Source organism: Amblyomma mixtum, chromosome 1 (assembly GCF_055824585.1).
Source record: "Amblyomma mixtum isolate Tamu chromosome 1, ASM5582458v1, whole genome shotgun sequence".
In the NCBI taxonomy this organism is placed as follows: Eukaryota; Metazoa; Arthropoda; class Arachnida; order Ixodida; family Ixodidae; genus Amblyomma; species Amblyomma mixtum.
Window position 1 is genome coordinate 90613553 of NC_143012.1, and position 23864 is coordinate 90637416.

The 23864-nt window shown below is 48.5% G+C and overlaps 1 protein-coding gene across 3 annotated transcripts in view; it reads right to left on the minus strand.

Annotated features, from left to right (window-relative positions):
- Nucleotides 1–23864, minus strand: part of LOC149367175 (ubiquitin-protein ligase E3C) — a 79331-nt gene that overhangs the window by 49736 nt on the left and 5731 nt on the right. For all 3 annotated transcript variants that reach the window (XM_089554463.1, XM_089554467.1, XM_089554456.1), the window contains exons 3-9: nt 20697–20771; nt 17599–17712; nt 13826–13932; nt 11833–12079; nt 10720–10863; nt 5135–5323; nt 1456–1802 (exon numbers count right to left, since the gene is read on the minus strand). In XM_089554463.1, coding sequence (XP_089410589.1) covers nt 1456–1802; nt 5135–5323; nt 10720–10863; nt 11833–12079; nt 13826–13932; nt 17599–17712; nt 20697–20771 — 1223 coding nt within the window. The remainder of the gene's footprint in view (nt 1–1455; nt 1803–5134; nt 5324–10719; nt 10864–11832; nt 12080–13825; nt 13933–17598; nt 17713–20696; nt 20772–23864) is intronic.

The following is a 23864-nucleotide window of genomic DNA, read 5'->3' on the forward strand; positions in this document are numbered from 1 at the left end:
AAGCATAGTTCCCTCACAGGGCAGTACCTGACGTTGGCGACGGCTCGTTTTGGCGCAGCTTTGGCGCAATTTTGCAAAAAGGCCCCTTTTTGGAGCAGCATGTAGCAGCTTTATCGAAATGGCGCAGATTGGCGCAATTGGCGCAGCATTCCCATCACTGCCAAAGTGTCACTCGGGATGCCAAAGCGCACTCCCCGTAAGTGCACTTAACTTGCCCGCTTGACAGGGGTATAAGACTTACAAGAGAGCACCAGATAGTCATGAACAGAGCTAACGAAAAGGCAACCACATACCAACCAAGTGTTAGCCCTCCACGAAGTGTGACACATGGGAGGCCGTAGCATAAAATAGAGAAAGCCTGCTTCTGCATGTGACAGCAGCAGTCTCTCAAGTTATGAAGCGAAAAGCTTCACTAGGATAGTCAACACCGGGTCTGGCGTATGCTCAGTGATCAGAATTAGCCGCAGCTGTGCGTGTGGTGAACCAAGTGACATCACAGAAGAGGCGCAGGTGGTCGGAGCGGCCGCTGCCGCAACCGCTGCCTGACCTTTCGGCGCGGCCGCGTGCTACTGCGCATGTGCGCCGCCTCCACACCGCCGCTACAACTGCGCGCTCGCCTCCTCGCCACTGTCTGCCCTTTAGTTGCAGCCGCGCGTTTACCACAGTTACTACGCATGCGGAAGGAGGGCTATATAACGCGCTTGCCTCCGCCGTTATCCTGGTGCTCCCAGTGCATTGTGCGCAAACTGTGACAGCCATGACGTCAAACAAAGCACAACTGCAGCTTTTCGCTAGTATATCAAGGCTTAAGGGGGGACACTGGTCTTGAAAAGAATTTTATTAATTTAGTCACAGTTATGAAATTTTCAGGGCACATGTATTTTTTTGCGCTGATTCTAGATATGTCATTTAATTTCATGTAAAACAATTCCTTGAGCACTTATGCACTTTTTATGCAAGTATTTTGCGGAGAGTTTTGAAGAAAATTTGCTGCAGGAAAATCTCTGAAATGTATGCCATTGGGTTCTCTTGACACCAAGGAATACAATAAGAGTAAAATTACCATCCTGGCTCTCATAGAACTTGAGTAATAGGGTACTGAAGCTGCAACTTCACACACGGGAGTACACACTTTCCTTCTCATTTCTGAAGCGACAACTTCAAAACTCTATAACTTAAGTTCTATGATAGGCAGGAAGACAATTTCACCCTTATTGTATTCCTTGGTGTCACTGTAATTACTGTAATTACTGTAATTGTGGGGGGGGGTGCCTTTGTTGGCATGGAACAAGAAAATGATGACTCAATTAATGAATAACAGTGATTAAATGACAATGCGAGTGGCGACTTTTAATCTCTATTAACTAGCAATAAAAAAAATTTGTGGCATCTAAATATTTAAATATCGCACATTTTCTTCACAGTGCGTCACACTGCAGCACTAGCACCACTCACATAAACAGCGACGCTGCACGGAGGCTGCTGAGCCTCTCCCAGAGCTGGCGCAGAAACCGCGGTCGGAACGCCAGCTTGTACAGGATCGGAAAGTGGTGCAGGGCCAGGGGTCGCCGCCGCACAAGGGCCCAGCCCAGCTGACACAGCGCGGGGAGGTTCCTCTCGCTGTCGGCCGTGGCCGCGTCGAGGAGGGCGTTGACACTGTCGGTCGAATTGAGCTGCTCCAGCGCATCTTCGAGCGCCTCGTCGGCCAGCGACGTCGACGGAGAGCCACCACCATCGCTCCACGTCTCACCATCCGCCGAGCTGGGCTCATCCGCATCCAGCCTCTCCTGGCTTGAGCTTTCCTGGTTTCGGAATAAAGAGATGGGGATTAAAGGGGCTGCGAAACACTGCTTGGGGGGATACCGGCTATACTTCAGGTGGGTTCTTTATGTCACACAGATGCTGACTTAAAAAGAATTACAGGAATCGATGCACAGGAACGGGAGTTATTCAGTGAAGAAATTTCAAAATACAAGCAAACAAATCGCTGCCCTCAACTCGATTTTGGCGGGGCTTCCCACTCCTATTTCGCTCTCCCAATGACGGCACCTGGCGCAACCAATCAAAACAGCCAGCCAGAGCACGTCGCGGAAGTTTGTACTCCATGATTGCCTGCTCTCTGTAACTCGTTCTTGACGAGACTGGCAGCGTTGCTTCCATGCCAGAGCGCCCCTGGTGGTGTATTTTTATTTTACTTGCTTTGCAGGGCTTTTATCTTAGACAAACAAGTTGTTTTTGTTGATCTAATATAAATCGCAGACAGGTGACAAAATGTGTCTCTATTTATTCACACAATTTGCAGTATACAGTCGAACCCGGATATATCGAACCCGCATATTTCGAATTATTGGCTATATCGAACACACAGATTACCCCCTTGAAAATACTATGTAAAAGTATAGGACAGTTGCGTTGTATATCGAATTCCATTTTCGCCGGACATTGGATATATCGAACGCCGCGCCGCGCCCCTGGAAGGCGCGCTTTCCCCAAAGACATTCCTGTCCGGTCCTCAGCCGCCTCAGCGGAGAACATTTCCGCAGTCAGTCAGCAGGCGCAGGGCCCTTTTTTTTTTTTTTTGTTCCCCGTTTTTGAGCCCCACCGGCGCGAGCTTTCCCGCTCCTCCTGTACCGCCGGCATGTGCTCCGTCAAGGTCATTGGAGCTCAGCGAAGAGAGAGCGCGGCATGGAGACGCACGCCGACGGTTCTAAGCCACGCTTCTTGGGGAAAGAGAGAGAGAGAAAACGGTCGCTCGTGGGCACTTCGTGGGTCTGGGGAAAAGAGAGAGCTCAGAAAAAAAAAAAAAAAAAAAAAAAACGAAGCCCAGAGCGCCGATCTTTCTCCCTGCTCTTTCTTTTCCCTCCGTCGTTCCTTCGCAGCCTCGTTGACTGCCGCTCGCATAGGCTTCGCTCTTATCGCTCCATCTGCGCCTCGCGTGTTTTTTTTTTTTTGTGTGTGTGTGCCTGTGTTTCAACGCGCGACGTGAAGCAGGCCTTGAAGTGGCCGGAGATGAATGTCCGGAAGATTTAGATGACGATGAGTGCTTGGACGACACGTTTCGCGACTTGTCCAATTTTCTCGACGCCGTTCCGTCCGAAGTGGGACTTTAACGCTGACAGCGAACTTCAAGCGGTAACTGGCGTTCAAGACGCCGACTCCAGCGACGACGAGGGCAACTGTGTTGTCGGAGAAACGCGTCCGTGCGCAGCCACTGAACTGCCGTCAGCGTTAGCCTGATTCGGCGCTGTCGCGGCGAAATGGAAGGCACTGTGCTCTCGCACCTGGACAGTCTCGAGAAGATCGAGGCCAGTGTTTTGAACTTCGTTTCCCAGGGGAAAAAGCAGCCCAAAATTAGTGATTTTTTTTCCGCGAAATAAAGCGCTTTCACATTGCGTGCCCATACTATGTGATTCGCGGCTGTTCCAAACGGTAAGCCACAATTTGTTATGATCGGGAGTGCAGTTTTAGCCTATATCTGTATATCGAATTTTCGCTATATCGAACTATTTTCCGATCCCCTTCGAATTCGATATATCCGGGTTCGACTGTATTTACTGTTTGTCCGATCATCAAGCTCGCGCCAGGTGATGTCATATCCGCTGTTAAAAACGCGCCACTGTGTGGAGACACCATCAGAGCCATGAAGTTGTTTTTGGAAGGACATTAAAATATTAAAAAACGGAATATATGCGGTATTACCGACGCTAATAGCACCATTGTTACTCACTGTATGCGATCAACAGGCAAAACAGTCAACAAAGATTGTGTTTCTGGGCCCCTTTAAAGCCTGAACTCCAAACACACTTGCGCTGCGCATCAACACGCGCCAGGCGTCCTGCACATCAGCCAGAACCAGTCTGCGCATCTGCGCGGCGCCACACGTGAGCAGCGCGAGCATCGCCGCTCCGCTCCGTTCCTGCCAGACATTTGGTGCGCGCGTGCCGCACGCAAGCACAGAGTGAACGAGTGTCGATGGCGCTGCGGGTTTTGCTAGTTCTGAGATACAGCATCACAGTGAAAAGGCGTGCTTAATTTATTTGTGTACCAAATACATTCCACACGTTTTAAAATCATTTAATTACGCAAATTACTACCTCTCACCACTCTTGGCAGTCGAACTGCTTCTAGCAACATCAACTCAGACGCGAGCGACGCGAGCCAGTTCCCGGAGAATGGAGATGTGTACCTCTCTCGACGCTTGACGCGGCGCAGTGCTCAGCGCGTGGCGCGATGCCTTGGAAGTGGGATTGGAGTCGGGCCTTAAGGGCAACAGAGTGGATTTCAAGAGAAGGCAAGTATAGCAGGGGCAGCAGAAAGTTAGGTGGGCTAATGGGATCAAGAAGTTTGCAGGGATGTGGTGGCCGCAACTGGCAAAGGACAGGGTTAATGGGAGAGACATAGGAGAGGCCTGTGCCCTGCAGTGGGCGTAGTCAGGCTGATGATGATGATGACTCACTTGTCACTCTGGTTAGCAGGACACATGCAATAAACTGTTCAGTGAAAACATCAGACACACAGTGCTGCGATACACTGAATAAACATCTACTCTGGCACAATCCGGATCACGAGAGGGAAATAACTACAATAAGAATGGGGTGGAGCACATATGGCAGGTTCTCTCAGATCATGAATGGCAGTTTACCAATATCCCTCAAGAGAAAAGTATACAACAGCTGTATCTTACCGGTACTCACCTGTGGGGCAGAAACGTGGATCTAACAAAGAGGGTTCAGCTTAAGTTAAGGACAACGCAGCGAGCTATGGAAAGAAAAATGATAGGTGCAACATCAAGAGACAGGAAAAGGATAGAGTGGGTGAGGGAACAAACGCCGGTTAATGACATCCTAGTTGAAATCAAGAGGAAGAAGTGGGCTTGGGCAGGGCATGCAATGCGAAGGCAAGATAACCGCTGGTCCTTAAGGGTAACGGAGTGGATTCCAAGAGAAGGCAAACGTAGCAGGGGGCGGCAGAAAATTAGGTGAGCTAATGGGATCAAGAAGTTTGCAGGGATGTGGGCCGCAACTGGCAAAGGACAGGGTTAATTGGAGAGACATGGAAAGGCAGTGGGCCTAGTCAGGCTAATGATGATGATGATGAAGCAAGGAGTGACGACAAGAAGAGGAAGGAGGCTCACTGCTTTGGGCACCAGGCAGGAAGAGAGGTGCGCCACGGCAGTGGTGAAGAGCTGCTCGCCGGGTGACGAGAGCCGCACCAGGGCCTGGAAGAGCCAGGGCGAGGGCTCCAGCTGGAGCACTGCCCTGAGCAGGGGTTCGCCCGGGAATGGCCACCGGCTGGCCAGCGCCGGCAACACAACCCGCACCACCTGGACGCACCACCACAAGGAAGATCAGTAAAACGGCGAGTTGAGCGAGTTGGCACATTCTTGAAGAAAACAGTGCAGCAACAGGGACAAGAGAGAAGAAGAATGTCGTCATAACACCTCCGCGCCTGCTGCCGGACCATGTACCGTAAAAACCCGCGTATAATACGAGATTTTTTTTTCCATAATTAGCGTCCTAAATTTCCACCACGCACTATTTGCGGATCCGAACAAAAATTTTCGAAGTTGCTCGAAGTTGCTCGAAGTTTTGGTTTCGTTATTGCGGGCGTGGCTACGGCTTGGCTTCGTTACTCTCGACAAACGACGTCACGACGTCACGACGTTGCTTCTTTGTTAATCCGTTGGGTGCACCGGGGGGTCGCGGTGTGCCAGGCACATGCTCGCATGTAAGGCACGCTTCGTAAAGTAGATATTTTTTTTGGGGAGCACGATGTCAGGGTGTCGAAAACAGTACTCGGCTGCTTTCAAGCGAAAAGTGACTTTAGCTGCGGAGAACATTGGCGAAAGTGCAGCCGGGAGGCAGTTTGGTGTCGTCAAAGGAAGCATTCGTGGATGGCAATGACAGAAAAAAGCCCTTTTCGCGTGCAGCAGAACACAACGAAGCTTTCGCGGCCCCTTGATGTTTGTGTAAACAAACCGTTCAAGGATTCAAGGACACTGTCAAGTGGTGCTACGCAGAGTAGATGCGCTCAGGTGAGCCTGCAGCGACGCCAACCGGGTGGCTGAAGCGGGCTTCGCCAGCCACGCCGTGTAAATGGATCATGGACGGCCATCTCAGAGTTGCGATCTGAATAAATGTCTTCTCTAATCTTTCGTCACTCATATTAGAGGCGGGTAAAATTTTTTTTTCCCATTTCACCTCTCTAAAACTTCACCTCATATTAGTATATTCGGGTTCATATTATACGCGGATTTTTACGGCATTCCACTTTTTAACGACACTAAGGTCTTGTACAGTCACAAGGATAGATTAACTAGGGAAATCAGCAAAGCATTTCATATTCACAAAAACCACGACACGTGCTTAAGCACCCCACCCGTCCTCGTTCATGACTGTGAAATGTCGTATCTTGACCATCATGACTGATTTTGACATCTTATCCGTGTTGTTGGGGTAGATCATGCGTTCTCCTGGTTGTTAGGAGAGTATGTTTTTTGTGTTCCTTGCAATAAACCTTCAGTTGCTAGTAACAGCGCCTGTCCTGTCATCTGCTTCTCTCTTGTCCCTGTTGCTGCGCTGTTTACTTCAAGAACAAGAAAGATGCCACACCACCATGGAGGGCACCTGACATAACCAAAGCTGAAAGTTGGGCAAGTTGGATAACGCTCATGATGTGTAACAAAGGAACACGAGGGACGAAAAGGAAATGACACAGACACAAGCGCTTGTCTGCAATCGTTCCCTTTCCGTCCCTCGTGTTCCTTTTGCGCAATTTTTACATCAAAAACTTGCCACAATCTCATGGCTCTCACAAAGTCTGCCTTTCTTTCGCAATAAAAACGCAATCGAGCAACCCTACCGCCTCTTCCTCCCTGTTTTGGTGGGCTGCTGCATATATTTAGAACTCTTTGTTTTTTGTATTTTATTTTTGTGAAAATCAGAGGGGAAAAATTGGGTTTCATATTCAGAGTTTATGTTCGAGAAGAAATCAGGCTCTTTCACAAATTACCCCAAAATTCAGTTTTTTTGCGGGGTGATATCCACGAAAAAAAAAAAAGGAACGCAATAAAAAGCAGAGAAAAAGGCCCACCTTGAAAATCGAATGCTGCCCACTCACAGAAATCGCGATCGGCAAATGTTGCTGCTGCACTCACATTTACAATAGCCGACCGATTTTTCGGACTCCAATAATTCGGACTTGAGCAATATTTCGGAGTTCGCTGAGGAACCATTGTGCACCTCATAGGAACGTGTACATTTTCACAACCGATATTTCGGACTAAAACAGATGCCAACAATATTGTAGAGATCGTTTTTCAACCAGAAGTTTGCTTTTTCGGCCTGATATAGACGCGAGCAAGCATCGCTGTCGTAACCAACCCGTTCCCCGCCACTGTAAAAGGCGCCATCTTGGATTTAAAACGAATCTGACTGGCTTGGATAGGCTTGGCTATTTGTTCTCCATTGTTGTCATTCAAGATACTGGGATGCTGTCCGTTGCCATCGAGATGGTCTACAAAGAGTACGCGATTGCATAGAAACGGGACAGTGGGACAGCTGCAGCGTCTGCCATGGCTTGGACGACGCCCCCCACGGTGCGGGGCAGCAAACACGGTAGACGGGGGGAAGGGGAGGGGACTGCATTTGGAGGCGCTCGCTTCCGCTCGTGTCTTCCCTGGGTTACCCATGGGTTACCTCTCGGTCTTAGCGAGCATCACTGCCCCATGCAAACTGACTGTTCTTGCTTCGCACAGCGAGTGCATTCATTCGTGGCCTGACCGCGGCCGCGTTGCACTATCTGGCATCATGATGTGATAGGGTGCGGACATGACGAAAGCACGGCTGTGACTCAGATAGAGGCTAATATTATCGCCTGTAGGCTGAACATGGGGAGTGGCGATTTTCGCGATTCTGAAAGCCAGTTTTTCACAGAAAAGTTAATTTTTTTTAAGTTCAGGGATTTTTCAGACTGCTCGATTATTCGGACCAATTTTCGGGTCCCGCCGAGTACGAAAAATAGGTCGGCGACTGTATTCATATATTTTTTTAATCAAAAGGGCTGTGTTTGCATATGCTATGTCCAAATATGGGCATGCATTCGGCATCAACAACAAATAGCCCTTCTGGATAGCAGGAACGACCCGTGGGAATCGGCCGTAGATGATTGCGCTTTGCATCTGACTTTCAGAGCAATCAATGTGTGTGGTGACCCATAATGGGTAGATGAAAAACACTGTACTGTTTCGACATTCCGGATTTCGTGCAGATTAAGAGGGAGGCAGCCTGTGTTCATTTCCATGAAAAGTGGAAGTTCTGCCTGGGAACCAGGCCTGTCTGCAATGAAGGCCTGTCAAGCATGTTTTCTGCAAGGCACACTTTCGGATAGAAATCGGGTTTAACCCAATTAAATAATGTTTGTGGAGTGCAAGAATATGGTAAAATCGGGTTCTACCCAAAAACAAAGGACCCCACATATTGTCACCACCATTATGGGGCCACAAAAAATGTTCATCCAATATAATTTAAATGACAAGATACCGGTTTATACGAATCTCAGGATGATACGGATTCGTAAAATGTCCTGGCCAGATTGCGCCGCGTGCAGTAGGCAGAAATTCAGATTTTACGAACCCCCTGTCTCACTGCGGATGACATGAACGTCCAAGCCGTGACCGCACACTAAGGCGCCAAGTACAGTCGATCACACTTGTCTACAGCGCTCGAGCGGTGCCGTTCGGTGGAAATGATGCGAAATTCTAAAGAAGGCGTTGACTTTCACGGATAATACCTGCGCCGGGGAGAAGCCTAATAGACATGTGCACCACACAGGCACCAGCGCCTTACCCCCAGCAAAGCAGCTGCGATAAGATTTCAGTTCATTTGCTCCCCGGCACAACGCTCGGGCGCTCTAGACAAGTGTTTGGTTTGGTTTCATTTATTGGGGTTTAACGTCCCAAAGCGACTCAGGCTATGAGAGACGCCGTAGTGGAGGGCTCCGGAAATTTCGACCACCTGGGGTTCTTTAACGTGCACTGACATCGCACAGTACACGGGCCTCTACAATTTCTCCTCCAAAGAAATTCAGCCACCGGAGCCGGGATCGAACCCGCGTCTTTTGGGTCAGCAGTTGAGCACCATAACCACTGAGCCACCGCGGCGGCAGTCTAGACAAGTGTGATCGACTCTGTACTTGTTGCCCGTACATCACAGATGCCACATGCAACTGGCTCTATGTTGCTTGAGATTATATAAGCAGGTGCTTTATGTGCCTAACGTCTAAACATTTTAGTCAGCTTTACATTGAGCACAGCTGAGAGCACCACTGAGCCCACCTGTTGCTGTTGCCGCTGCAGAGTTCTTCTTAGTGGACGCAAGTCAGCTCAATAAAGTGAGAGAAGCCAACAGCAACAGAAACCAAGGGGCACAAGGGATATTTAATTAATTTATTTGATGGTGTTTATCAATTTCTAATATTACTGAATATGGTATCGCTTAAAGCTAATTGATTAGAAAAGCAGAAGAAAAAACAACCACATGCCGCCGGTGGGATCCGAACCCACGACCTCCGAATTACGCGTCCGGTGCTCTACCGCTGAGCTACGGCAACGGCTGTCAAACCTTCTGCTTTCGGGGGTATTTATGTTTACAAATCACCCAACCTTGAGAGTGTTCATCAGCGCCACCCACGTTCATAAGCGGCGGACGTAGCACGTCCTGAGTTACCGCAGGTGTGACGTAGAACGTCATCGAACGGCGAGGGTGGAAGCTGTGTGAGAACCCTGTTATGCTTCGTAAGGCGTCAAGGCTGCCAGAACCGAGGCCCTCGCTAAGCAACTAAGCAAACAAGGAAAGGGGAATGAGGGGCTCGTTATAAATATGAGAGAAGCCAACAGCAACAGAAACCAAGGGGGACAAGGGATATTTAATTAATTTATTTTATGGTGTTTATCAATTGTTTATCAATTATTTTATGGTGTTTATCAATTTATCAACGCTCTCAGCGCCTCGCAGCTGTCGGACTGCCGTTAGTGCCGTGTGACAATACAAGATTTGTTCAATTCAGCTGCACCCGCTGCACCAGTTGCAAGGACTGCAGCACTTCAGCATTTGTTTTGCAAAAGTGCCCTCCTTGTGCAGCACAAGTTGTCGGCTGGCTTGCACTCTTTCATGTGAAGTGCAGTAAGATGATGGCATCCACGAGTAGGTTGGGGATGATATGGCCGCAATCTTATGAAGCGACCGCAGTTCTTTTCGAGAAGGGAGGTGGTTCATAGCTGTCCATGGAGTCACAGTAACCAAGTCGAGCCCCGCGAGCAGCACTTCAGCGCACATTCCCAAATCATGCGCGCAATACATGCAATTACTTCTTTCAGGAAGACCACTTCCTGGGGCTGATTTATGGCAACACCTGATCACAATTTGCTGTTTAAAAATTCTCCATGCAATTCGAAATGATGGCAATCGCCGATGTGGGTGGCACACCGCTGGCTGCAATTCAGTGGAGACGTCAAGGCTACCAGACAACCAATCCTGTCATTCGTTTTGCAAGCAGCCAGTACACTTGAACTGCCTAAACTGACGCTGCACGTTCGCGGAACCAGCGCAGAACTTTACGGAAACGCTCCAGTGAGTGCAGCCAAATCGAACAGACCTACGGCGTAATGTTAAGAAACTCCCCTACACACTGGATCAAGAATGACCGCAGTACAGCTCCTACCTGGGGATAGTCGCCAAGCAGTCCTTTCAGGAGGCAGGAGATGATCTCGCACTGATAGTCTCCGCACTCTGTGCCATCCGCCACGTCCTTGCTTAGCGCCTGCAGGAGCAGGTCGACCATGGCCTGTGCCTGAGGAGTCACCACCTGCGCGAGAGAGACCGGTCGTGGCCCCCACACAAGACCTGCTCACAAGCACCTCCTGAATCAAAACTTCGAGGGGGGCACTTTGGTGACCAAAAGTGCGATGAGGAGAAAGCCTTCCCACAACGCTCTGCAGCGTCTCTACGCTAGACAAGGAGAACTGCATATTCGATGACAGGAAGTTGACATAGCATGTGGATGGGTGGCGCCATCTGGTGCAAACGGCACAAATCACAAACGTTTATGCTACTGCATCTTACAGCACAAATGGCACGACGACAGCTGCTGGTCAAACAGGGACTCTCTAGACTCCATCGATGCTTGACGGCAACCACAGCATTCGGTCGCATCAAACGCACTACCCCGGCCAAAACCACACATGATCACTGCAGCGTGAATTTCGTTGCAGATGTTGGTGCAGTTCCACCGCCGCTGCAACGTGAGTAAGAACGACCAAAGGCACAAAAACAAAACCATGCTGCAAACAGTGGGCAAGCAGTACCACATGCTATGCATTTGAACGGGTAGCTCCGCAGCTTTAGCCTTCGTCCCTCCGCTATATTTTCTTGTCCTCTGCAGCTTCTTCATCATCATCATCATCATCATCAGCCTGACTACGCCCACTGCAAGGGTAAAGGCCTCTCCCATGTCTCTTCAATTATTAACCCTGCCCTTTGCCAGCTGCGCCAATCGTGTCCCGGAAACTTCTTAAATCTCGTCCGCCCACCAAACTTTCTGCCGCCCCCTGCTACGCTTGCCGTCTCTTGGAATCCACTGCGTTACCCTTGAGGACCAGCGGTCATCATTGCCTTCGCATTACACATGCCCTGCCCAAGCCCACTTCTTCCTCTTGATTTCAACTAGGACATAATTAACCTACGTTTGTTCACATGTAATTTATATATTCCAGTAGATGACAGCTGCGTGGCATAAATTGTCAGGAGTGAATATGTAAAGTGCGCCGCCACTCGCCTGTGGTATGTCGTCGTCCCTGGGCCCCGGGTCGGGGACGCGTGGCCCCATCAGCCTGCGCAGCTGCGCAAACAGGTCGCAGTGGCGAGCCAGGTGCAGCCACAGCTGCTGCAGCCATGACCGGACCAGGAACGTGCGCTCCTCCCCCTCAGAGCCCCAGGGGCAGCTGCGGTACACCTCGGCCGACCCCAGCACCTCCAGGAGACGTAGGGCAGGACCCGCAGAGAAGCCCGGCCGCAGGAGTGAACTGCAGTTTGTGTTTTTGAGGATGGTTTGGTTTGGTTTATTGGGGTTTAACGTCCTCAAGCAACTCAGGCTATGGGGGACGCCTTAGTGAAGGGCTACGGATAACTTCGACCACCTGGGGTTGCACAGCACACGGGCCTCTGGAATTTCACCTTCATCGAAGGCACCATGGTTAGCACTACTACTACTACTACTACTACTAGTACTGGTTTATTGGGGTTTAACATCCCAAAGCAACTCAGGCTATGAGGGATGCCGTAGTGAAGGGCTCCGGAAATTTCGACCACCTGGGGTCCTTTAACCTGGACTGACATCGCACAGTACACGGGCCTTTAGAATTCCGCCTCCATCGAAATCACAATGAGAAAGCGCACGGCCGTTACAGTGGTAGTTGTTAAGTGCCTATTCGTGGGTTTTGTGTCGTCGTAGTAGTACTAGTAGTAGTAGTAGTAGTAGTAGTAGTAGTAGTAGTAATTTGTAGTTGTCGACGTAACCGACGGTTGCATTGCCATGAGAGCCATTCAAAGGGTGGTTACTGTGGATGGTCGAAGGAGAAGGGTATGATGTGAGCAATGCACAACTGGTGGGTGGTTACCACCAGAGTGGTTACCACGGGAACCGTTCGGAAGGTGGTTACCGGGGAAAGAGGAGGATGTGGCAAGGGTGGAGGAATCGCTTGCGGTAGTCAACCGGAGGATGACTACCGCAAGTGATTCCTCCACCCTTGCCACATCCTCCTCTTTCCCCGGAGGATGACTACCGCATAAGGAGTAGGGTATGCCAAGGGCATAGGAAAGCTTAGCCAGAGGGTGGCTACTGTGGAAGGCGGAAGGTAGAGAGCATCAGCGCAAGGCACAGGTGGAGGGCAGTTGCCACAAGAACTAAACGAACAGTAGTTACAGTAGTTACACTGGAAGGAGGTTGAGGACGGTTACCGCAGGAGTAGGATGGTATGGCGAGAGCATAGGAATGCGTAAGCAGGGGGGTGAGTGCTGTGAAAGCAGGAGGAAGCCGCGCGCTTAAGTGGTAGAATGGAGAGAAGAGGGCAAGTGAAAAAGTGAGTATGTGGGGAAATCTGAAAAGAGCGCTCTAGAGCTATAGAGATATGAAGGTGCTCTCATATTCTTTACCTCAAAATATTGCAAAATAAAAATACCTTAAGCAGGACCCTGCTTTCACAATCTTCACTGCACAACTGCACAATCTTCAGGGAACATGTATTTTTGTGTGCCGATTTTAAACACGTCATTTAATTTTATGTAAAACAAGTCTTTATGCACTTGAGCAGTATGTTATAAAATTTTTTGGAGACAGCTTTCAAGAGAGAGAGAGAGAGAGAAATGGACGGAAAGGCAGGGAGGTTAACCAGGTGATGCCCAGTAGGCTACCCTACACTTGTGGAGAGGAACAAAGGGGAAAAAAGGAAAAAGAGCGGCAATGAAATGAGTTTTTCAAGTGTCCATCGACCACTATGTCAAGGGGACAGAGGGCGTGCACTAAAAACTTAAAGATTATAGATGGGAATACAACCCCGAGTTCTTTAAGAATCTCAGGAGCTTTAAAAAAATTTCACTGCAAGGAACCTGCTTAATTGCACGGCATTACTTTTTCCTGTCATCCTGAAATGCAGTAAGGGCAAAATCAACGTCCTGCCTATCATAGAAACAGAGTTAAAAATCCTTCAAGTTGCCACTCCAGAAACAGGATCAGGTGCGACGCAGCTGTTGAATGAGCAATTGAGACTCACCTGACGTCGAGCGACAGGAGTCGGCGTATGCGCAGCCGCCACACGGCATCATCCGCCTGGCTCGCCACTTCGTCCTTGCGCAGCAAAACCTGGCGGCTCAGCCAGACCTAAAAGAGGAAAAAAAAAAAAAAGAGTACCAAGATTAGTCTTTCAAATCCCATTGCAGCTGCACGTATACAGTCGAGCCCACTTTTAATGGCCTTATTTATAACAAACACACACTTAATCCCGAGCAGCACAGGTAATTGGCCCAATATTGGAAACGTATTGGCAAAGGCCGCTCCTACAAGGGACCAGAGTGGAACCATCCATTTGCAACACTGGGCTGATTCAGGTAATGGGCCCAGTATTGCAAGTGGATGGTTCCACTCTAGTACTTTGTAGGCCGCCCTTTCCCAATGCATTTCCAATATTGGGCCAATTACCTGTGCTGCTGAGGCAAACAAAGACTGCGCGACCATCGCAATGTACTCTCAGCAGCAAAAGTTTGCGGAATCTCCCGTGGCCTGTGGCGGAGAAACGCAGAACTGCATTCCAGCACCATCTGCCGTGATTGCGCTCAATGTTGAGGCTTACAGCACTGCCTCGTTAACCATTATTTGTGCATGCCTGTCCTTTCTTTGTTATCAGGCATGTCTCATCGCGTTCTTTGTTGGGATCCGCTTCTGCCACTCGCTGCAGGCAATGAATCGCCGTGTCACCATAGTTGCGCGTCTGTTTCGGCTGCTGCGATGGTGAACAGTGCTCCGATCCCTCGTGCGAGCCTCAGTAGGACTGGCTGCAAATGTCAGACAGCGCCTCAATGGCTTCTGTCAGTCTGATAAGTGCGTCACGGGGAAGAAAGCGCCAAGGCATGCTTGAAAGTTAAGAAAGGATAGGCATGCGCAAAGCGTGCTTAAAATGCAATTTCAGTGAGCCTCGACAACATGCTTGGAGGCGGCAAATGGCACTGGAATGCAGTTTTGCATTGCTCCGCCACGCGCTGGAGATCCCGCAAACTTTTGCTGCTGACAGTATACCCCCCCCCATCAAAAGTATTCGGCCCAAAGGGTTTGCTTGGGAGGCCTGCTGCATACCTCGTTATGCATCCTCAGCGACCGCAACCTCTCGAAAGAGGAAAGGCTTCGATTCCTCAATTCTCCCCACCTTTGGACTGCTAGATGTGCTAGAGAGCCCCAATAAACATCTTAGAAGGAAACCACTAAGGTCGCATAATTTTGACGGAAGCTGTACATTAGGGCTACCACATCAAATCTTAGAGAGATTGACACCGTGGGCTGAAAATTTGGTTACAGTGAACATGCACGCGCCAGGATCTTGTATGCTGGGATATGCTGAGGAGTCTCTATCGCAGTTCTGCATGAGCATCAATACTGCTTTTGTTTTTTGCATGAAGACAGAGAAGGGAAGTCCGCCACTAATGTGTATCATCACCTCGGCTGTCATGCACTTTAAAGGGGCTCCGAAACACCTCTTGAGGGGAGCACATCAACTCAGTCAATATCTACAGCGTTGATGGAAACAACTGCACAGCGCTAACCGACAGGACGGAAGAGAAAACCACGTGCCTGACACATGTGTCCATCGTCCACTCTTCCGTCTTGTCAATTAGTGCTGTTCAGTCGTTTCCATCAACATGACCCAACCAGCCCGACTAAGCCCTCTTCTCTGCACTGTGTTGACATGAACACCCGAGCCGAATAATGCACTTCTACATGCAGCAGAGAACCCACAATCACTCGTCAAAGTTGGCGAGCCCTTTTCGGCAACTTTTTCATGCTCGCACCCTCCTACGCCACACCGCTCCTGTGTATACCAGTTCAGAGCTGGCTATTGGTTAGATTCTTTCTGACGTCAGGCAGCTACCATGGCCGCGGCCAATAAGCCACCTAGCTCTAAACTGTCAGGAAGCTCCGCCCCCGGGGGTGGGGCCAGTGGAGGAACGCTGACTTTTCAGCGTGCCAGAAGGGACGAAAAGAGAGGAGAAGACGCAAAGACGCTGAAATTCAAGTTTTGACTACGAAAAACTCAGCTTCTACACAATGCGTTAAAAAAATTCTTACTGGAGGACACTCGTGAAGCAGCATCCTTTAACATCACAGGCATACCGCAACTTATTTAGAGCCCCCTTTCAGAGCCCCTTTAACTGCAGCCGCATAATTTTTAAACTCATTAATCCACCTCTTCTTTGGCTACCGTGGACTACACTCTCATACCATACCATAGGGATTACACAACATGGGTCGTTAACTCTTTTTCCTATGGTGCCCATTGACCATCGTTAGCTCACTAATGACAGATCTGAACGTAAACTTCAAACGTTTCTGTGCTATTCCTGAACGTGCTATGCCTTGTGCCCTGAAGCTAGAAATGTTCAATTCGCTGTTTAGTTTGTCTTTTTTTCTCATGGTGGCAATTTCTGAACTGTTCATGAAATCGGTGTGTGTCCCATGTGTCTTCCCTTCCTGCTTCCTCATCCCTTAGTGCCCTGTATGCTTCCATCATGACAAACCAACAGGCCTTAACTGTCGAGAAAATCGTCTGCTTGCTACAAGCGTAGACATATCACTTAACCTTCCAAGATATCCTTCAGTGCCCTCACAGGGGAGGAGCAGTGACAGTTCTGCTTTCACAGAATCCCCCTTTCAACGGAGACGTGGTTAGGTCTCTGTGCCTCCCCGCGTCGCATGGATCGTCGGCGGTGCAAAAAAGCTTTCAATTTTTTAGCTTTTTTTTCTTTCCTTCCGCTGAAATACTGCTCGAATGGTCGAGTAAAGCTGTATGGCTTGGGCACGGCTGGTCGTGAAAGTTCATCTCAACCAATTAGCACGTGTGCAGTGTACATCTTAAGCAGATTTTTTTTGCATTGACTCTATGGGAAACCAAACAAATGACCACCACTGTTCATCTTAACCAAGAGTTCATCTTAAGCGAGTTCGTCTTAAGGGGAGTCTACTGTATTTGGTTTAGATTGGTTTAACCTCCCAAAGCGACTCAGGCTATGAGAGACGCCGTAGTGGAGGGCCCCGGAAATTTCGACCACCTGGGGTTCTTTAACCTGCACTGACATCGCACAGTACACGGGCCTCTAGAGTTTCGCCTCCATCGAAATTTGACCGCCACGGCCGAGATCGAACCCGCGTCTTACGGGTCAGCAGCCGAGCGCCGTAACCACTGAGCCACCGTGGCGGCTCGATTGTTTGACTGACTGACTGGCTGACTTGGTTGATTGATTTGGTTCGTTTGGTTTATGGGCGTTTAACGTCCCAAAGCGACTCAGGCTATGAGGTGCGCCGTAGTGGAGGCCTCCGGAAATTTCGACTACCTGGGGCTCTTTAACGTGCACTGACATCGCACAGCACACGGGCCTCTAGAATTTCGCCTGCATCGAAATTCGACCGCCGCGGTCGGGATAGGACCCGCGTCCTTTGGGTCAGCAGCCGAGCGCCGTAACCACTGAGCCACCGCGGCGGCTAGAGTGTTTGACTGACTGACTTGGTTGATTGATTTGGTTCGTTTGGTTTATGGGCGTTTAACGTCCCAAAGCGACTCAGGCTATGAGGTGCGCCGTAGTGGAGGGCTCCGGAAATTTCGACCACCTGGGGTTCTTTAACGTGCACTGACATCGCACAGTACACGTGCCTCTAGAGTTTCGCCTCCATCGAAATTCAGCCACCGTGGCCGGGATCGAGCCCGCGTCTTTCGGGTCAGCAGCCGAGCGCCGTAACCACAGAGCCATCGCGGCGGCTCTAAACACAGCTTCAGTCACTCACCAGGCGCTCCATATCTTGATTGGCATCGTAGAAGAGGGGTAGGGAGCGCAGGAGTGGACCCAGGTTGCCAGACACCCTCGAGACAATGTCGAACTCCTGTCGCAGTTCACGGGCCTGCCAAGAGGAAATGCTGTGAGTCAATGCCCACTTCTCCCTTTGCTACAAAAGCCTAAGTCATTGGTGCAGACATACTAGGTCAATGTCACAACGGCTTCCACAGTCTTATCAAGGCATGGTCACAATGAGAGCCACTCACAGTGAAATGCACATGTGAAAGTATGTCATTAACCCTTTGAGGGTCGAATTATTTTGAAGAAAACTTTCCCAGGTGGTCAAATTACTCTATTGCGGATCTTGAATCTACAAAATGTATATAATCGAGAATAAATAGTAAAAAAAAATTAGGAACAGTACTTTGGTGACAGCATCACTCAGAACTGGAAAATGTTCAATAGAATAGAATAGCAACGGTGATAAGCAAGCTAAGAGCAGCACCAATAAAGATAGAAATCAACTTTCGCCGCCTCTGCAAAACAGTGCCCACAAAGAGAAAACACGTTCCGCGCGACTCCGTTGCGATCCCGCGGCGGAATCGAAACCGCGTAGGCGCGTTGCCACAGAGGGCGAGAATTCCTCGCGAGCAACGGTGATAAGCAAGCTAAGAGCAGCGCCAATAAAGATAGAAATCAACTTCGGCAGCCCCTGCAAGATAGTGCTGACAAAAAGAAAACTCAAATTTCGCGCGACTCCGTTGCGATCACGCGGCGAAACCAAAACTACAGAAGGGGTGTTGCCGCAGTCGGTGCTGCCGCGCTAAAGCTAGACATAAGTTCTGCTTATCTCCGTAAGAAGGCAGCACAAAATTCAAACACTTCTTGTAAGTCCTAAGAGGTGGCAGCACCCCCCAGTGAGCACGCGTTGTTCTTTTGGCGCAAAATTTCAAACGGAAGATCGAAACCGTACCCATACGGCAAAGACCATGCGGGACAGAAAACCGCCGCCGTACATATACGGCAAAAACCTTCAAAGGGTTAAGCATAGAAAGCGGGGCTAGTTGGTTGGTAGTACTGTTGTGAGACATTCCAGCGGCTAAAAAGACAGGGACGAAGGTAGACGAGGCGTTCCTCCTGTCTCCTCTACCTTCGTCCCTGTCTTTTTAGCCGCTGGAATGTCTCACAACAGTATATGCGAAAGCACTTCTGAAGCCATCATGAGGCAGCTAAAAAGAACAAAAGGTAGCGATGAAGGCACTTGGTGCAAGCCTACATTGCCATGCGCAACTAAAGTGGGCGTTTCCAACTGGCCTCTTCATTCAAGAGCAAGTGCCAAGCTGCACATGCTGTTTGAAAATCACTTGTTCTAGGGCAGAAAAGTTATGTGATGTGACAGCCTTCATGGCATGAATTTTACAACTGGTGGCATGGTAAGTTTTCTTTAGAAATCAAGGATGACTGTTTTTTTGTCTCACTGATGAATGCACCTGGCAAGCTAGCTAGCAGGTGCAACAGGAAGCATTACCAGGCAACAAAAGTCCTGCATTTTACATTGCCGATCTTGCTAGCAGTACCTAATGATTTCTGCACGTGGGACACGCACTGCCATAGCAAGTTGCAATCAAAGATCAGACAAGTAAAGTTTTGAGCCGTTTTATCCAGTGTACAATGTGGTGGGGCATGGATAGGAATATGTTTACTGGGGCTACTCCTGCTTTCATGACTTCCCAAAGAATTACTGGGGAGAAAGCTCCTAGAAAGTTCCTCTGCTTGCATTGTGTGGTGCAGGTAGCAAATTACTAGAACACATGGAGGCGAAATCCAAAAAGCCTTCCATGTGCTGTGCGATAACAGTGCACGTTAAAGATCCCCAGGTGGTCGAAATTATTCCGGAGATCTCCACTACTGCACCTCTTCCTCTCTTTCTTCTTTCACTCCCACCTTTATCTGTTCCCTTACGGCCTGGTTCGGGTGCCCACCGAGATACCGTATGTGAGACAGTAACTGCGCCATTTCCTTTGCTCAAAACCAATTTTCCTTTCATGTCAAACTGTTAGTCATTTAAATCTCTCTACTCTTAATGAATAAACCGTAGCTATCCTCTTTCCTGGTATGCTAACTACAGCCTATGAAAACATTTCTGGCAATGTAGCGGACACAACAAAGTAGAAACATGCCCTATCGTCCCACACAGCGGAATATAGCCTTCACTTGCAGTTATTAGTTTTTGGTAAAAAAAAAAAGTATATTGTAAATAATAATTATTTTAGGCATATTTGTAACACAACTCCCTACTTTAAACATTAGAAAGTTGAGGAAAAAGCAGTTTTATTCATTGCGACGAATTTGCTAGGTACATCTAGTTACAAGAACCTTCCATAGAGGGCATCAGCTAGACCAGCGGCAGAGTGAACTGCCGTGCAGAGAGCAATGCGCTAGGAGGCTATTTGGCGAACTATTTGGCGGAATGACACAATTACAGATAGTCCACCCCTGTAGCCAAGAAAAGCTGTCGACGAGCACGTATGACAGCAAAGAGGACGTGCAACCATGATCTGATGTAAATCCTTGCACATAGTGTGATGTTTACTGTCACGCTCAATATGACTTGCAACCCGTCCGAAGTGAACCTGCTCAAGGTGCCGCATTACAGTAAAATAATATATCCTTAAACAGAGGACCGAAGATGCACAAGCGTTGAGTGTACTATGTTATTTAACTCAACAGCTAAGTGCACAAAAGGCTGGAAATGCTTCAAGAACTGACCTCCGGCCACAGTTCCCATGTTGCAGCTCATAATGAGCGCAACAGTAATTGCATTGGAGGCATTTTGGCTCTGCCCATACAAGCATTTTCAGCAATGCCTGGATGAGTACACTTAAGAACTGTTTTACAGCATTACGTGTCAATCTCACAGGGTGCAGCACAAAACAACACGAGAATCAGACCCTCAGAGAAGCTGAAGCCAGGGATTAGTTCAGATTTGAGTGCACTGTTTTACAATCCAGTTAGATACCAAGCACAAGGTAGAAGTGCATGGCCAATGATTAAAGCACTGCTGATGACACTTTGACAGCAAATGCAAAACGAATTTCTCAACCGTACCAGACGCTTGCGACTGAGGAAGCCTCGAGCACAGGCCTTGATCTTGAGGCCAGCCTCCTCTTGACGCCGGCACTCCTGCAATGAGGCAGAATCACGGTATCACTCTCAGCATCGACTCTCCATCCACCCGTAATCGCCACTTTCCCAATTACTGTCTTTAACAATCTAAGCATTGCAAGCCTTTCAAAAAGAAGTGGGTAGCATGAACAAAGCAGAGACATCCAGAATAGATGTTCAGATGTCCTAACCTACACTTGCAAATCATGGTTAGTACAAGATGTGGCCTTTTATTTTTTTATACTGTGCCTACTGCAGCTAACGTAAGGGGCAATAAACACTCAAATATGCCCGTTAAGAAGTAACATTGCAAATGCTCGTGTAAGACCGAAAGAATGAAAACTGTGGGAATGCCAAGAACAAAACGGCAGCAACCCCGTGACACAGAGTAGCTGCAATCTGAGCCAAAAAGTTTGCACCAACAAGGAGATTAACTCCAGAACTAATGGAAAGAGAACTTCCTGTTCATCTGAATCACTTTTAAGAAAGGGCAATATCAAGCACTTTTGCTAAGCAGTTTGCATGCCATAGCTGGTCTCTTGATTAGACACTCTTTAACTGCCCACTTCACATCAACATCGCATTTCGACAACTAAAATCTAAACGTGTATGCCTCTGTTTTAGAACTTTAAAAAGAATCTGCTGGCCTTGAAAAAAACATACGCCCCTAATTCCCTATACTCGTGGACAACTTTTTTTGGCAATGCAGTAGATGCTAGGCAGGAAAGGGAAGGAGAAGGTTTGTGCACCCCTGGGGTATTGTTCATTTTTCAGGTGCATAGATTCCCCCTCCACCCCTCTGCCTTTTTAGTCGAGCAATGAACAGACCAACACCACAGCACGGCTACAAAAAGCTATCTCTTTCCTTTTCCTGCCTAGTCTCTACTGCATTGCCAAAAAAAAAAGTTGGCCGCGAGTATAGTGGACTGAGACGAGACAGGCTCATCATATGCCGAGTGTCATTTCTGGCTCTTGACGAGTCTAGCTTGTCACGTGTTTTCTGACACTCTATGCCCGGTTTCAGGCAAGTTCAAAGCATCTTTTTCATTTGCCGACAGGTGGCAGCATGGGTACTAGAGGACCTACTGGAAAATTTTCGAAAAAAAGAAAGTGTTCGTTGGAGGGTTAAAATCATTAATATGCAGAACTACCACTGCAATCAACAGCTGCAAATAGCCATAAGCTCCTGCAGCCTTAAAAGCCATAACTAGCACACCGAGTGGTGTCAGTCGGGACTACCACAAAGTCGCAGGCTAGAGCTCATCGCAACAGCTGCACCCACCATGGCTTTTGTACGCAAGTGTTTGTTAGTAGGGTGTAGGTCTTGTCAAGCCTCCCGAGGGCTTTTTGCCTGCACCCGCAACATTGCAATGTACTTTGTAATGTTGAAATAAATTTCATTTGATTTGATCTGAATGTCTTATTAATGCGTCAGCATTGTATGGCTACGTTTGTGGTTTCGTGTCATCACAAGCTTGTCCGCACGATTACGTCAGAACGAATGGGTTTATGCGAAGAAGAATGGTACCATCGGATAGAGCATCAAAAAATCTTACGGGAAATCGGGGGGGTTAAGATAGGTTAATTAGTTCATTAATTAGAGCCTAAAATGTCCAAAAAGTGGGCAAGGCCGGAGAAAAAGTGGCATCAAATTTAAAAACGCCGGAAGTGTGGCACCACGTGACCGGAAGTGTGGGCGGAGCCAATGCATGGAACCAAATTTGAAAACGAAGCGTGGCACGAAGTTTGAAAACTCAGATGGGCAACTGATCAATTAAAACAACTAATTGTGGTATCGATAAGTGATCGACTTCCAGTTTTAGAGTCTCGGCTTCCGGTCACGAGTCTCAGTTCACATGAAAAGTGTGGAAGTGTTACATCGATGTCTTGGTGTGACGTCATAAGGCGTTACGTCATACGGTGTGTCTTCATGAAGTTTGACGTAATGCTTACGCATTTCTGCAATGCGGGTGCCGCAGTGATCTCCAACATTTTCGGATTAGAAAAGCAACTAGTTTTTGTTCCTAGCAGCTCAGTTACTGCTCTGCACCTGTTTTGTGTTTCATAGGAAATGCACAGCCAGGGAAACTTTGATAGCCTGTAATAGTTCACTGATTTCGTTTTGCCTTCAATACAGTAAGGCCAGGAAAATGGGTCTTTGGAAACTCAAACAAAGCACAGCAAATAGAAAGTTGGTAGGCCGGGAGAAGCACACTGCATGCATCCATGGTAGTATGAGAAGTGGAGAGTAAAAAAAAAAAATGAGAAGAATGAAGTCAAAGCAGAACTAAAAAAAGGGACAAAGTGTCAGGTTTCAGACATGCTTGCCAACTAAAACAGAAAAAAAAGCACTACTACTTTAATGCACTACAGCATAATTTTGATCATACGAATCTCACTGGGTCACTCCTATCCAAAAGGAACAAATTTCGAATGCATAATTTACGCACACCCGCTTACAGCTTGCAAGGTTTGCTTACGGCTGTGCGCCACCACAAACTCGCGACGTCAGCGTGTGCTGGTTCTGCGTCGCCATTCACTGCTCGCGGCGTCAGCCATGTACAACTCGCGATGCGCATCGTGCAACTGGCGATCGCGGTGATGCTCGGGCCCAGTGTCGCCGCTCAATGGGCAGCAAGTACTTGGTGCTCATGGATGCGGTCACGGCTCGCGCGTTCGTATCATCCGCAGTGGGTCGCAGGATTGTTTGCAGCATCCAAATTTCTGCCCATTGCACACAATGCACTCTGGCCAGGGTACCTCAAAAAAACTCATACCATGCTGAAATTCGTATCAACCGTGATTGTATCATCGAGATTCTACTGTACCTGCATATTGAAAACATAAGCCCCACAATGACCAAGGTTCGATGTAAAAGGTGATGGCTACAATTCGAGCCACTCCCAGAACACACATCAAAGATGGGTGAATCTTATACCATCAGTCCGGATATATCGAACTCGCATGCATCGAATAATTGTCTCTATCGAAGAGCCTGCACAACCTCTGGCAAATACCATGCAAAAGTGTGTACGCGTTCATCGAACTCCCATTCAGCAGAATGGTGTCCCTGTGAGTGTCGCTTCTCCTAGCAGCGTTCCCGCGATTGCC